The 15,705-nt window shown below is 56.1% G+C and overlaps 1 protein-coding gene across 2 annotated transcripts in view; it reads left to right on the forward strand.

Moving 5' to 3' along the window:
- The first annotated feature begins 11,012 nt into the window (after nucleotides 1–11,012).
- Nucleotides 11,013–15,705, forward strand: part of TNFRSF1B (TNF receptor superfamily member 1B) — a 33,651-nt gene continuing 28,958 nt past the window's right edge. For both annotated transcript variants that reach the window (XM_032863442.1, XM_032863443.1), the window contains exon 1: nucleotides 11,013–11,183. In XM_032863442.1, the coding sequence (XP_032719333.1) occupies nucleotides 11,106–11,183 (78 nt within the window). In that variant the 5' untranslated portion in view covers nucleotides 11,013–11,105. The remainder of the gene's footprint in view (nucleotides 11,184–15,705) is intronic.

The following is a 15,705-nucleotide window of genomic DNA, read 5'->3' on the forward strand; positions in this document are numbered from 1 at the left end:
CTTTGGAGGAAGGTGAGTGAGGTAAGGACAAGTTTTGGAAAGCTATTTTCTCTAGGAAAGGCCAAAGAAGATGTGACAGGTATGGTCTTTGCCTCCTGGCCAGGCTTGTCTGAAGAGCTGGGGCCACCAAGTAGGTATAAGCTCCTGGTGATGTGGGCAGATGGGCCTGGTAATCCCACCTCTCCCTAGGGGCCAGCCCGGAGAAAGCCTAGTGTTCCCAGCACAAGAAGAACCCCAGGTTCTCCAACTATGAAGTGCAGCCTCTTTCGAATGAGTGGTCCAACCTAACATAATAGGCCACTGCCTGGGAGTCCAGCAAATCCCTTATGAAACAGAATTTTTCAGATTTTAATGATATTTGTTGTAGTGTCAATTTGTTCTGTGTTATGGGTTCACGCTCTGCTGGCTGTGGGGACTTAGGTGAGCCACATAAGATCATCTCTTCGATCATCTCATGGGACTACTAGGTTCTGCCATTCAGCACACCTGGAGATACGACAGAGATCAGGTGGGAGTGGGTTGGGGGAGTTGCTGACACCTTTCACCCAGCCACACCCAGACATCCAGAGAAAAATTTAAAAAAAAAATTAAAAGACCTAGAAGATGCTCTGAACAAATGAAGGAAACACCGGGATGGTAGGTGGGATACTTTGACGCTGCCGTGAAGTCAGTTGTCTTCCACATTCACTTGTTAATCCCGTGCAAATCCCCGCTGGAGCTCAAAGAACGTACAAGTGTATTTCAAAACGAGGATGGAAGAGTGGAGAACCCTATATGATTCAGTCGATTTCGAAAAAGAAGAGCAGGGGGTACTCACTGTAGCAGATCCGAAACCGTCTCTAAAGCTCTACTCATAAAAACCATGTAGAACTATCCCGGGAGCAGGAAGACGTATGGAGCAAGATATTATCCAGCCACAGACCCTGGGAATTATGACCAGGGAGCACAGGTGGGCTCTGGCCAGTGGATTCGGAGCAACCAGCTCACTCCGTAGTGAAATGAAGTTGGGTCTCTAGATTTTACACACCACATACAATTGGGTTGTATTAAAGACCTCGATGGGAGATATAAAACTGAATGAGAAGAATTATGGCAAAATACCTCTTTATTCTACAGGTGGGGGAGGACCTTTCGACAAAGATCTAAATGGGAAAAAGATTGATGGATTTGATTCCGTTAAAATAAAGGAGAGATTGTGTGTGTGTATGTGTGTGTATATATATATATATATATATATATATATATGTATTTAACAACCCTAAGCCAGGATACCAGACCCGTGACAGAATGAGAGAAGTGTTTGTGATGTCTAAAAATGACGAGGGATTAATATCTAGAATATACAAGGAATTATCGCAAAGCTACAAGAAAAAGACAGGAAATAATAGAAATACGGTCAAAGGATGTGAATAGGCAGTTCACAGAAGGGGAAACCCAAATGACTAACAAGTAACGAAGAGGTGCTCAAACCCACGAATATTCAGAGAAATGCAAATTGTACCGGAGTGGGTTGGACCTCACACCCGTCCGTCCAGTCGGCCAAAATCAGAGCGCTGGCTGGCGGTGAGTTTGGGGGAGAGCCTGAGGAAGTGGGACCCCCTACCTCCGCTGGTGTGGCCCACCGGGGGCGACTTCTGGTGGTGTCAGGGAAGTAGGTACACGGTTACCCCAGACCCGGCAGTCCCACTGCAGAGAGATCCAAACCCCCCCACAAGGCCACAGGGTTTAGCTCAGAGTGGGAGGGGTACAGGAGCAGGGATTGGGGAAAAAAGGAAGCAAGCACGGAGGTTTGCGTAGAGGACTGTGATTGACTAAAGCTGCCCTATGGGACGGTCAACAAACAGCAGGAGAGGTGAGAGGTGGCTCAGTGGGTTAAAGCCTCTGCCTTCGGCTCAGGTTGTGATCCCAAGGTGCTGGGATCGAGCCCCGCATCGGGCTCTCTGCTCGGAGGGGAGCCGGCTTTCCCTCCTACCTCTCTGCCTACTTGTGATCTCTCTCTCTGTCAAATAAATAAAATCTTTAAAAAAAGAGAGAGAAGTTAGGCAAAAAAAAAAAAAAAAAAAAGAGTCCATTCATACCAGCTAGCAGATTATAAAATACTTGGGAATTATTTACAAAACAGGGGTGGTGGGGGAGGAGCCTCTTGAGGGGAGACCCTCCTGTCCAGCCCAGAGCGGCCCAGTTTGTCATGGGGTGGAGAACTCAGAGGGGACCCAGGGGAGGCAGGGAAACTGAGGCAGGGTAAGGTGTGCCTGGGGAGAGCAGGGCAGAAGGCAGCCATAGTATCTTTGTGTCTTTTAACTAGAAAGTGGGGACCAGTTGCGTCCTAGCTTCCTTGGGGCCTGACGGGGAGACGGTGAAATGGGGTGAGGAAGGGGGTTTGGAGAGTGGGGTGGAGGGTGGGTGGCAGGTTGGGAGGTTGGGGGTTGGAGGGCAGAGGGGTCGGGGGTCAGGAGACTTTGGGGCACTCATGCCTCGAGTGAGAAGTATGTTCGCAGGGCCAGGTGAGGCTGGAAGCCGGGAGGAGAATTGAAAGCCGTCTGAAAATATGAAGGGCTGTAAAAGGAAACCCACGGACGAGATCAAAGGTCCTCGCACATGTGGGCACGAGGGCGTCCCACAGGCCGCTGGTGGGAGTGTAGCCGGGTGCAGCCCCTTGGGAGAGGGCTTTGGCAGGACCTAGTGAAAATGAAGATGTGCAAACCCCACCGCCTGGCTGTTCAACTTTCTAGGTTTATGACCTAGGAGTCTAGGAAGTGCTCAATCTTGTGCCTTGGGGAGGCAGGCAAAGGATGGGCGTCCCCGAGCAGGGCCTGGAGCAGAGCTCAACCACCTGCCAGGGGAGGGAGTCCCAAAGCAGGCAGACGGTGGGGGGGGGGGGGGGGGGGGGGGGGGGGCAGCAGGAGGGTGCGCAGGCATGCGGCCAGCAAAGCACAGCAGGTACAAAGAATGAGCCCGTTCTGAACTCATCAACATGGAAAGTTCTCAGAAACACAGCCAAGGGGAGGGGAAGCAAGCAAGGGCCAGAACAGGGAGGCTGGTTTTCTACCACTGGGGTAGATGCAGAAGCACGAATCCAGAATGATGCTCCGTGTTGCCTGATTGGACGAGAAAGAAAAAGAGCGCCATCAGAGGAACAGTTGCCTTTGGGGAGGAGGAGAAGGGATGAGAACTAGGAGGTCAAGAAGGGCTTCGATTTTCATTACAAAATAATTTGAAGCAAAAATAATTCAACAACTACTGAGAACCTACTGTTTTAAATATATGTATTTATATAAATATACATATATTTTTATATATATATAAAATTGGTGTCTGCTGCTTTTCTAGGAGCTGGGGACACAGGAGAGAGCAAACCAGCCCAGGTCCCTGCCATCGCGGGAGAGACAGACAGTACACCAACAGAAATTCTAGACGTGCTCAGAGGAAGAGTAAAGCAGTTATTTTAGTTCAGGGGCCAGAGAAGCCTGTCTGAGGAGGTGACATTTGAGCAGAGGCTGGACGGAAGCGAGGAAGTGAGTCATGTAGGTATCTGGAGGAAGGGTGATGCAAGCAGAGGGGACTGCAGTTGCAAAGGTCTGGTGGTGGGAACGTGCGTGGCGTGTTCGGGACCAGCCAGGGGGGCACACGGGTGAGGGGTGACGATACGAGGTCGGAGGGGAGTGAAGGTGGCCTCCGATGTTAACCTTGCTCAGTTCCAGGTGGCAGGAATATGGGTGTTTCTGATCATAAGCTTTTCATTTCTTTTTTTTTTTTTTAAGATTTTATTTATTGATTTGACAGAGATCCCAAGTAGGCAGAGAGGCAGGCAGAGAGAAAGGGGGAAGCAGGCTCCCCGCTGAGCAGAGATCCCGATGCGGGGCTCGATCCCAGGACCCTGAGATCATGACCTGAGCCGAAGGCAGAGGCTTAACCCACGGAGCCACCCAGGCGCCCTTTTAATGTCTTTTTAATTAAAAAAAAAATCTAAGCAAAGAAAAAATGTAAGGTTAGAAGACAGATGGGTGTAAAATACAGCCACCGGGAGGCGTGCGGGAGGGTGAGAGGAAGGGCTCGGCTGGGGAGGGCCCGCCATTCCTGCAGGACAGGCACGCCCTCTTTGTACCATTCAAGGCGTGGATTTCGAATCCGCCTCAGCCCTACTGCCTCCGTACCTGCCCTCGTCTCTGGATAATCCCAATCCTCAACCCTCAGGACAGGATAGGCCTGGGGTCCTAGTCCTAGTCCCGAGATGGCAGAGGAGCCCAGGGATAGTGCTGTGGCTGCATCTTCCCCGCCCCCCCACCCCCACCCCGGCAGAAACCTGGCTCCTCGGCCAGGCATCCCTCCTTACAGAGCCCACGTGGGCTCACAGCCTTTCTGAACACGGAGACGCCACCTAGGCAGCCGCCCTGGGGCAGAGTTGGCACGGACGATGAAGTCAGCCGCTCTGCCCCACCTAGCTCAGCTCCCTCCTGTAATAGATGAGGAACATGGGATCAAGATCACACAGGGAGGGGCTAGAATGGGAAGTACCCCCCCCACCCCGGACTCTTAGCTGGCCCCACTTGCAGGGCTTGGAAACTGAGGGTCACGGCGCCTGGGTGGCTCAGTGGGTTAAAGCCTCTGCCTTCGGCTCGGGTCATGATCCCAGGGTCCTGGGATGGAGCCCCACATTGGGCTCTCTGCTCGGCAGGGAGCCTGCTTCCCCCTCTCTCTCTGCCTGCCTCTCTGCCTACTTGTGATCTCTGTCAAATAAATAAATAAAATCTTTTAAAAAAAGAAAAAGAAAGAAACTGAGGGCTTTGGAAGGGTTGGGGAGAGAGCTGCACTCCTTGGCCCTCCTCCCCTTTGGAAGGGAATTGGGGTGGGGGAGGTGGGCTGGCAGCTCGATATGGCCGGCTTAGCCCAAGCCGTGGCCCTGGGATGGCAGGTGGGCAGAGGCTCAGATGAAGGAGGCAGTTTCAGCGCTCTGGCTACCACCAAGTGTTACTTCCTGTTCATGATTTTAGGACATGAGTCATCAAGGGGCTGGGAGGAGAGAAGGTTGCTTGGCCTGGCTGAGGGCCAAACTGGGTGGGGAAGGGGAGGGCCTCAGGGTGCCCAGACAGCCCCTGCAAGGCAGGATCCCACAGGGGCCCCCAGCCCAGGTTGAAGCTGGCTTCCTGCGGTGAGATCTGAGACCTCCCCAGCTGTGAGCTGCCGTGCCCCTCCCAGCCACAGCTCTGCCTTCCAAACCACCCTTGGCCACAGCACCTGCTAAACCCTCTACGTTTCCCAAAGGATAGCCATTAGTCACCTGAGGGTGCGTTTCCCAAAGGATAGCCATTAGTCACCTGAGGGTGCGTTCAAAAGCCAGACCAGCAGGTGCTCCACAGACACAACAGGCCCTGTGGGGCCCAGGAATCTGCATGTTTAACAAGCCTTCCAGCTAACTCTGATGCTTTCTGAAGCTGGAGAGCCCTTCTTCCAAAAGCCTGGCACACAGTGGGTGTTCAGTAAGTGTCAGCAGATGGGCAGGTTGTTCTTGGGCCCGTTGCCTTCCATGCCAGCTGCCTGCTAAGCGGGGTCGTCAGCTCGGTGGGGAGAGATGGCAGGGGGCTCTCTGAGGGCCACCGGCTTCCCGGGGAAGGGAGGAAAGGCTCCAGGGAGCCCCAGGCCAAGAGTGTATCCTGGGCTTACGGCCCTGCGTTGGGGACCAGAGGGCCACAGTCCTGTCTGCCGGAACCTACTTATTCCCCATTGCCAAGGAGCGAAAAGGAATGGACTTTTTTTTTTTTTAAAGATTTATTTATTTATTTGACAGACAGAGATCACAAGTAGGCAGAGAGGCAGGCAGAGAGAAAGGGGGAAACAGGCTCCCTGCCGAGCAGAGAGCCCGATGTGGGGCTCCATCCCAGGACCCTGAGATCACGACCTGAGCCAAAGGTGGACGCTTTAACCCACTGAGCCACCCAGGCACCCCAACAGTGGGCTTTTTCTGCGCCGTCAGGCTTTGCCGGGTGAGATAGGCATGACCTGGGACACCAAGTTGAGTGGGTAGGGCCTGGGAGTGATGGGATGGACTCGCTTCCTGGGGCCTCGACTCTGACCTCCCTCACTCGTTCACTTGCTCACTTCTGCACCCTTTCATTTCCTCCTGCATACGCTAGGCCCGTGGTGCAGTCCGGCTTTCCTGAGCCCCTTCCTCTGTGTATCGCCTGGCCACGGGGTCACAGCAGGGACCATGACCACATCCCTCCATGTTCTGATCCAGTGGCTGGCTGAGCAGAGCTTCCTGGCCGTGGAGGGACAAAACGCAGCTGGAAGGCGCTGTTCCCTGTCCTAGCTGTCTAAGCTTGCTCTAAAGCTTGTCTCTTTTACTGCGAGACAGCGTAAGTCATCTGGCCCAGGGAACATTTCCAATAACTGCTAGTATCACAGTGACTAAGAAAGGAGAGGGACATGGAACTAGCCATCCCCAGGCGAGCGTTTTACTAAAGTTCTGTAGCACTACCAGACCCTGTCCGGCTTGCTGGGACGTGGTTAAGGGCAAGTTTCACAAGAGGGAGTTGGGCGTCAAGTTGAAGGGACGAGTAGATGATCACCAAGCAGATGGAAAGGGAGGACATCCCAGGCAGAGGAGCCCTCGTCGACAAAGACACGGAGGTGGGGACTCAAGGTTATCCAGGGAGTCCAGGGTGGTTAGAGTATGGGCTGGGGGCGGGTAGGGGTGGGGATCTGCCTGGGAGACAGCGTGGACCAGGATGTGAAGCCTCCAGCATCTCACCGAGGAGACTGAACCCAGTTCTGAAGGCTGCAGGGAGCCACAGGCTCGGGTAGGGAGGACCCCAGGGGTTCTCAGGGTTGGCACCTATGCACAGTTTGGGCTGGGTGCTGTTCTGTGGGTCCTAGCATATTAGCAGCATCCGGGTCTCTACCCACCACCCTGCCCCCTGCAATCGTGACAATCCCAAATGTTCCCCAGACATGGACAGATGTCCCTTGCAGGGCAAAGGGTGAAAATCGCCCCTTGATTTCAGAACTACTGCATCAGGGGGGAAATGACATGACTGCCTTGTGCTTCCAAGAGCTGGCCCTGACCACACCACAGAGAACAGAGTAGAGGGACAGAGCCTGGAGGCCAGAGGACCAGCTGGGAGGCCACTGGAGCATCACAAGTGAGAAATGGCCAAGGCCAAAGCAGGGGCCGGTCTGTGGGGCAGGAGGAAAGGGCCAGGTGATCCAGACCGAGGCAGGGTGTTACGGGAACTCCCTGTGCTGTCGCTGAGTTCTACCAGATCCTCCGATGGCAGGTACAATATGGTGGGTGCCCAGATCAAAGCCCATCTCGAAGAGAGAGCTCCGGGCCACCCGTGGAGCCAGGCTGAGTGACTGAATGTCACACGGTTCAGCCAGAATCTGCCACTGCCCAACCCCAGCCCGAAGAAGAAGGGGTTTGGGGAAGGGTGTGGCCATTGTGCTGAGCGCCCCATGCTGCCTCTTGGGGAAGGGGATGCTTCCCTTTATCTTGGGCAAAAGCAGGGGCAGGGCGGCTACAAGGGACCACTCTGAGAGCTCGGTATCCAAGGAGTTTAGGGCCCACAGGCCTGATAGGAGGTTATTGTCCGCTTTGTGTGCTGAGTGCCCAGCACCCTGGGGCAGGCACGCTGGAGGTGCTCCATAGAGGTGTGTGACATGGGAGCCTGAGGGTAGATGGGCCCGAGGTGGCCAACCTGGGGCAAGATGGAATACCTGAGCTGTGAGTCGGGCTGCTACAGGTGAAGGGCAAAGGGCAACCGCCGTCTCCAGGGAAGAAGCCAGCTTTGGGGCGTCTCTAACCCAAGAGGCTTCGAACTCTGGCCGAGCAGCCCTCATCAGGAGAAGCCTGGAGGACCACCATTCATGTTGGAGGCAAGGGGATGCAGACAGTTGTGGCCCGCAGGAGGCTCGGGCAGTTCCAGTGAGGGGAGCTGTGGTCAGAGGGATTACCAAGAAAGCCTTCAAAATGCCTCAGAGAGTGAGCCACAAACTGCTTCCAAAAGGCACCTGGGTGGTTCAGTCGTTAAGCCTCTGCCTTTGGCTCAGGTCATGATCCCAGGTTCCTGGGATCAATCCCCACATCATGCTCCCTGCTCAGCGGGAAGCCTGCTTCTCCCTCTCCCACTACCCCTGCTTGTGTTCCCTCTCTCGTCGTGTCTCTCTCTGTCAAATAAATAAATAAAATCTTAAAAAAAAAAAAAAAAAAAGCTCCAATGTGAGCGGGGTGACACCTTTAGTTGCCATAGAACAGAGGCCTGGGGGAGTTTTGGGGGAGCTTCTCCCCGACCATACCTGGCAGAGTCAGGAGAGAAGTTGCCAGCTCCTCCCCCTCTGAGGCAGGTTCAAAGCCTGGGTTCAGCTGGAGAAGGGGCGGAGCTCCCCCTGGCCAGAGACTGGAGCTCTGATGAGTTCCCAGGACAGGACTGAGGGTCATTTCTTGCCTGAGACACCTGGAAAAGCTCCAGGACCTGCCCAGGATTTCATGCAGAGGCTAGGGCTAGGCAGACTCCCATGGCCCGTTTAAGGTGCAGTGTGGCTTCTTCTTTGGACCAGTGCCAGCTGGCTGCCATGCCCCTGTTCTGCTCTCCAGCAGTGGGCTGACCCCACAAACTACATTTCCCAAGTTCCTTTGTCAAATGTTTCCCACCTTAGGTTCAGCCAATGGGAGGCACTGGTGGGAGATTAATGGGAGGGACGGGAGGGACAGGAGGGAGAAGACAGGACTTGACATTTCCCTTCTCTGTGCTTCTTGTGTCTCCAGCAGAGGCTCTGCCTTCTCCATGGTTCCAGATTCCACCAATACCCTCGCTCCTGGCTGAGGAACCGCAGAATCCAGCCCCAGAGGTTGTGGCTGCTTCTCGCAGTTGCTAATCTCTGGGTGGTCTTCCCTTCCCCTAATTGTTCTTTTAATCCCTCTAACATCTTTGTAACTAATTCCTCTCTATTAAATAGCCTTTACAATATATATTTTTGTTACCTTTACATTTTTCTTTTTAAATTTAGAGATGGAGAGAGTGCACCTGGGGTTGGGGAGGTTGGAGAAGGGCAGAGGGAGAGGGGATCTCAAGCAGGCTCCACACCGAGCTCAGAGCCCAACACGGGGCTTGACGTGGGGCTCGAACTCGTGACCCTGAGATCATGACCTGAGCTGGAGTCAAGAGTCGGCGCTTAACCAAATGAGCCACCCAGACGCCCTCAAATACCCTTTAGAGAATCACTCGGCAGAGGGTTTGCTTTCCTCTCGACTTGACTCTTGCCTGCCCCTTGGTCCAGCTGATGGAGGTAGGCTCCCAAGAAGATCCCAAGAGGATCCCTACATTTGGGCATGAAGGTGCCATTCACTGGGATGGGGAGCCATCGGAGGGGATGAGTCTGTGGGACCCACTGGGTATGAGGTGTGTAGATCATCCATGGAGAACCATTTGCCCCTGCTTCTACCAGGTGACACCGCACTCCCAGTCTACATCTCTGTCTTACGGACCAGGGAGTCCTCAGCATTCCCAGGTGAGGCTCGTAATGGCCATAAAGAAGAAATCTTGTTGCTAGCTTTAGAGACTGACTCTATGCGGAGCTCGGTTTGTGGGCTGTGCTAGCCACAACCTCAGCATGGCCTATCACTCAGAAATGTTTGGGAACCAGGTAATTTCCCAGACTCCTGGTCAGGAGGTGGGATTTTCCACCCCACAAGTCACTTCTCAGTTTTCCATTCAGCGCCTAGAAGCTCCATCCTGGCTGTCTCCATCATGGCGTTTGTGGCCCAGAGGCGAGGTCCCTGAACCTCTTGGGCAGCCTGCTGTTAGGGAATGGGGGAACAGAATAGTCTTCTACTGCCCTGCCCACCTCACTCCTCAGAAATGCCCTGTGTGCTGCAGGCAAGGACTTCCAGGGCTGGGGGAAGACCCTGTGGCCCCACAGGGCTGGCCTTGGCAGTAGAGTTCCCACTCAAAGAGAGAAAGTAAAGATGGCAGCTAGAGTAGGGGCTCAGTCATGAGGTGAGCCCCAGGGAAGCCAACCCTTGGCCTGGGCCAGCCCCGCTCTGAGCCCCCTCCATTCCTGGATGGCTTTCTGCCCTTGGCCTGGGCCAGCCCCGCTCTGAGCCCCCTCCATTCCTGGATGGCTTTCTGCCCCAGCCTCCATTTACTTCTCTGCCACCTGGACAAGGGACTTAAGAAAGAAGGCAGGGCAGCGTCTGACTCACTCTCAGAGGGGCTTGAAGAATGTTTAACGATAGAGGGGGACTGGCTGTTCCGTCCGGGTGGAGTACGGGACTCTTGATCTCAGGGTTGTGAGTTGGAGCCCACACTGGGCAAGGAGCCTACTTAAAAAAAATGTTTAAGGATAAATGAGCAAATGAATGATAGTAACAGCAGCTAATACAATATACAGTTTATTAAGTCACAGATATATTTTGCAAGCATACACACATATGACATATATACTGTATGTAGTAGATAGCTTTTAATTTTCAGAAAATGTAACCCTATGAGGTTAATGGAGAGACTCACTCTGGTGGCTCTAGTCTAAATGACTGAGTTATGTAGAACACCCGTGGTCCCCCCAGAGCTAGTGTCACCTCTGTGAGATGTTTTTCCAAGTTAGTGCCCCACCCGCACAGGAGTGGGGAGCCTGCGGGAGGTGGAAGGGGTTGGGGATGGGGACGCAGGCCGGGTTTGAGAGGCCTAGCCTGGGGGCAGAAACAAGCCTGGTGGAAGGGGGACTCGCAAGGGAGGGGTCCGAGGAGGCTGAGGGTGCCCGAGGCTGGGAGTGGCTGGCGCTGGAGGGACCGATCCACACGCAGATCGGCAGATCGGTGGAGCGGGGCTTCGGGCTGGGCCCCGCGGTGGGAGGGGGAGAGCCGGGCTCGGGGTGAGGGGCCGCACGCGGCCGAGGGGGCGTGGCAGGAGGCGTGACAGAGAGGCCCCGCCCCGCCCATCGCCGGCCCCGCCCCGCCCCGCCCCGCCACCTGCCGCCCTCCGGCCGCCGGCGCCTGGGGTTTCGCTTTCCGTCCCAGGCGCCGGAGGCTGCGGAGCGCGGAGAGGAGGCGCGAGGGCGCGACAGTCCAGGACAGCCGGACTCGCCCGCGCTCGGCCGCCGCCTCCTGCACCATGGCGCCCGCCGCCGTCTGGGCCGCGCTGGCCGTCGGACTGCAGCTCTGGGGCGCGGGGCACGCTGTGCCTGTCCAGGTGGGTGACTCGCGCGGCCCTTACGCCCCCCGGCTGGCGCGCACACCCCCGTCCCGGGGCGCCCTCGCCGCGCTCCCGCCGGGGCGCCGTGCCGGGGCTCGGGGCCACCCGGGCGCCGCCCTCCGCCGGCCAGATGGACGCCGCCAGCGCGCCTAGACCCCTGCTGGGCGTCCTCTCCCTCCGGTGCCCGAGGCCGGTGTGGCACACGTGCGTTCGGGCCACCAGAACTTTGGTCCCCGCGGCGCAGCCCGGCGCCTCCGCCCGCGCAGGCACGGGTGTTTGGGGGCTGGCAGGCCGGCCGGCCGGCCCTGGGCTGATCCCCGCCACAGCCTGGACCCCAGCTCGGACACCCCTGCCTGCCTCCCGCGGCGGGGGGAGGGGGCTCCGTACTGGGGCGCTGTCCCCACTGCGGACGCGGGCACCCTCTTCAGACTTCCTCCTCCTCTGGGCTATGGTTTTCCTCTTTCTTAGAAATACCAGGGTTGCGCGCCTGAGAGAACAGGGCCAGGTGTGCAGTAAGCGCCTAATAAGAGCACGGGAGGACCGCCGGCTGTTTCCTGAGCTCTTTGCACAGACCCCCTCCCCAGGACCGACTTGGGATGTCCGGGGACCATTTCAGAGCCAGTTCTCTGTGGGCTCTGGGTGATGGGGAGGAGACAGTGTCTTCACCTTTTCCTGGGCTGAGCTCTGGGTGCACAGGATGTGAGGGAGGACTTCTGGGCTGGTTATTAAAGTCAGAGGGGTCCCTTAGGGACTCCAGGAACATAAAGAAAACAGAGGCCCCAGAGATGAAGGTCCGTACCTGCGTCCAGTAGCAAGGTAGAGTCTGCAATGGGATGGCTCATCCTTTGCCTTCTTTGGCTGTCTCCATAGTCTGGTAAGATAGAGTAACCCCATTTCACAGAGGAGGCAAACAGAGGCTCAGAGAACTTGTATTTCATGGAAAGGCATGGGGGCGTGGGGGCACTCTTCCTTTAAAGGCGGACATTTCTCCCTCCACATGATCCCTCCTCATGACCTTACCCTGATGTACGTGCAGTGTGCCGACTCAGGTGACTTTCTTGACCGGGACGAGGGTAAAAGGTGGCATTGGCTCATGTGGTAATGTGAAGTGATTCACTGGCTGCGGCTAGAGGCTACTTTCGAGTCCAGTTCTTGAGGGCAGGCATGGAGGCTGTCAGAACAGAATTGAGTCAGCAGCAGCGGGTGCCCATATGTGCCCTGGGGGGCTGCCCCAGAGGTTGTCCTGCAAACAGAGGAGGGTCAGGAGAGAGTCCCGGATCTGAGAGCCTGAGCGCAGGATCAAGTCACAAACTCAGGCCTCAGGGGGTGTTGTCCTGCGCTGGTGAACCTGGGGTCACGGGAGCCCCTTGGGAAGGGCTTCTCTTTGGGGCACCAGGCCCGAGTCCTGGAGTAGCGTGAGGGGTCCTCCATGTCTCTCACTTCCCAGCCCTCCTGACCAACAGGTTCCCTCCCCCCGGCACTATCTCCATAGCCTCTCGGGCTGGTCTCCTGGCCCCTGCTGCCTCTCCCACCGGTCTGTCTTGGTGGCCTCACTTCTCTCTCTCTGCCTGAGAAGCCTCCTATGGCCCCCATTGGTGGAGGCAGCACTTCCTTGCAGTGTCCCAGGTTGGAGTGAGCCAAGGATCTGGATTCTTTCTGCATCCGTACCCCACAGCCAGTGAGATGTGGTCCCTGAGCTGTCTGTCCCCTTTTCATGGTACTCCCCTTGCCCTCTCCTTCAGGGCCTTTCCCACATGCCTCCCCCCTCCAGGAAAGCCTTTCCTCATTCTCCCAGTTGGCCTGGATCTTTGGCTCTTTGTTCCTCCCAAGGACAGACTCTGTTCTGCTTTTTAATCTAGTTGTGTCTTATCTACCTCGACCGATGGGAATTTTCTGGAGTGCGGGGCCTGTGGGGTCCTCTTCCTTGTTAGGACCGCAGGAGCTCCTTTTTCGGAACAGAGTGCCAGGCACTGTCCGAGGCCTCCCGAACAGAACCTCACTGAGAGCTTCCTCACAGCAACTCCTGAAAGGGCCTGGTGGCTGTTTGCATTTGGAGATGTGGACACTGAGCCCCAGAGAGGCGGTGACATTTCCCAGGATTTCGGAGCTGGGGGTGGTTCAGGGCTGTGGCGACTTGCATGCAGGTCTGCCTGATTGCAGAGCTGCTGCTGTACCCTCCCCGTGTCTGGATGCCCCCCCTGCACCCGTCAGGTCCCGCGCCCTCACTGTGGACTCAGGAATGTGGGCTGTGACTCAGTGGCGTTGCTGAAGGAGCCCCCAGTAGACCCGACCTGGCTGCGGGGGTGGCTGACTCACTGCCATTAGGCTTTTGGCTCCTTTAAAAGCCACATTTGCTGGCCGGCGTGGAATGCATCGGCCCTCCGTCCAGTCATTTCACTCATTCATTCGGCAAATAAAGGGCAGGAGAGCCGACACTGTGAGTGAGCCCTTGGTGCCCTCTGATGGCGGTAGGCAGGGTCCCCAGCTGTCTGTCTGGCTGCTCGTGTGCAGGGATGGGGTCAGGCCCACCTCCCAGTGCAAGTCTTGAGGCTGAGGGCTCAGCGCTTGCCTCTTCATGACCCTGGGGGCCTGGGGCCAGCTTGAGTTGAAGAGAGAGGTTGGAGCTTCCAGACTGGCCTGGGGATGGTGGTCTCTGGTGTGGAGATGGGTGAGCAGGGGGCCTGCAGTCCCAGGATGTTCCTTTGGCCCCTGCCTGACATCCCAGAGGGGGACCTGGGTGCTGAGTGAGAGCGTGGCCTGGTGGGGGGGGCGCTCCATCAGAGGGCAGTGGGCAAGCTGGCCAGGCACTCCCAACGCGCGCCCTTCATTCATTCCCCCAATGTTCATGGACACCTACTCCAAGCCCCCCCTAGTGCTGGGCTCTGGGAACGTCCAGATGCCCATGACCCGGCTCCAGCCCTCCAGCAGCTGCATCACCAATGGTCACGGACCTGGGCTCTGCCCCTACCTGCCCTCGTGACCTCGTGACCTGGGCCAAGTTGGGGAGCCTCCGTTTTCCTGTCTGTGGGCATGTCTCCTTACAGAGCCGAGTGGGTATGAAAGACATTGCAGCACCGATGGCTGAGAACCTGCCTGGCATTTTTTGGTCGGGTGGTGACCCTCACTGCCATCCTGGAGCCTGAGCCGGGGCTCCTGGAGTGCCATTCCTCCCCAGGGCTGGGAGATATTTTATGGTCCTGACCATCTAGTGCTTCCTGAAGGAATAGCCGGGAAGGTTGTGTGTTGGGCGGGGAATTTTGATGCCAACCATGGTACATGTATGTTTGTGTGTTTGTGTGTATGTGTGTGTTATATTGAACACCACTTCTCAGTTTTGCGCCACGCTGGCTGCTTCTGTGGCCCTTGAGCATGCCACACACCAACAACTACCGCAGGACCTTTGCACTTGCCTTGCCCTTCATCCTGGAAGTTCCTCCTTTTGAGATCCCTAGTCTCATTCACTCTACTTCTTTCTGCTCAGATGAATTCTTCTCAGCCATTCTCTGACCACCCTGCCTAAAAAAGTTCTCCCTTGCCTGACCTGCTTTGTTTTCTTTCTTTTTTTTTTTTAATTTTTTTTAAAGATTTTATTTATTTATTTGGCAGACAGAGATCACAAGTAGGCAGAGAAGCAGGCAGAGAGAGAGGGAGAAGCAGGCTCCCTGCTGAGCAGAGAGCCCGATGCGGGGCTCGATCCCAGGACCCTGGGATCGTGACCTGAGCTGAAGGCAGAGGCTTTAACCCACTGAGCCACCCAGGCGCCCCTTTGTTTTCCTATATAATACTCATCAACCTGTTCTGTTTCTTTTGCTTTCCTTGCGCCTTGCTCCTGGAATGTGAGCTCAGTAAGCCCTCAGTAAGGGCTCGCTGCTGGAGACTCGCAGCCTAGAACAGGGTTTCTAGTGCTCCTGACACTGGGCCACGTAGTTGTCGTGGGGCCGTCCCGTGTCTTGTAGGGTGTTAAGCAGCATCCCTGGCCTGTACCCCCTTGATGCCGGTAGTAACCACCCTTCCGTTGTGTGACAGTTAAAAACGTCACCAGGTATCGCTAAATGGCCCTTGGGGAAGATACTGCCCTGGCTTAGAACAGGGCCTGGCATGTAGTAGGTGCTAAAAAATATTGAATAAATGAGCAACAACATTCCTTTGACCTTTATTATGGCCCTGTTTTATGAATAAGACAGAAGAGTGAAAAGCCAGGGGTGGCAGGGCTGGGGTCCAGTGTGTCACTCTCTGGCTGGGATGTTTCTCTGGGCTCCTCTTCATGTTGTGCTTGGGTCCTCTGAGCCTAGGGGTGCTCTCCCTAAAGTGCTCCCTCCACTCCTGTACTTCCCCACCCGAGCCCGTGACGGGGCCACCCACTGGCAATGACTCAGGGCCCCGGTAGGCATGTGACCTGCCCAGAAGCAGGCAGGGAGGGAAGCTGGGGGTTAGGGAGGAGAGGGGGTGCCACCAGGGGAACGGGAACAGAGTAGAGATGTTGCCTCTCCCAGTTCCGGATGCGCTGACGGGCCAGGGG

The sequence above is a fragment of the Lontra canadensis genome, unplaced genomic scaffold (genome assembly GCF_010015895.1).
Source record: "Lontra canadensis isolate GAN:19392208 unplaced genomic scaffold, GSC_riverotter_1.0 scaffold25, whole genome shotgun sequence".
NCBI classification, from domain to species: Eukaryota; Metazoa; Chordata; class Mammalia; order Carnivora; family Mustelidae; genus Lontra; species Lontra canadensis.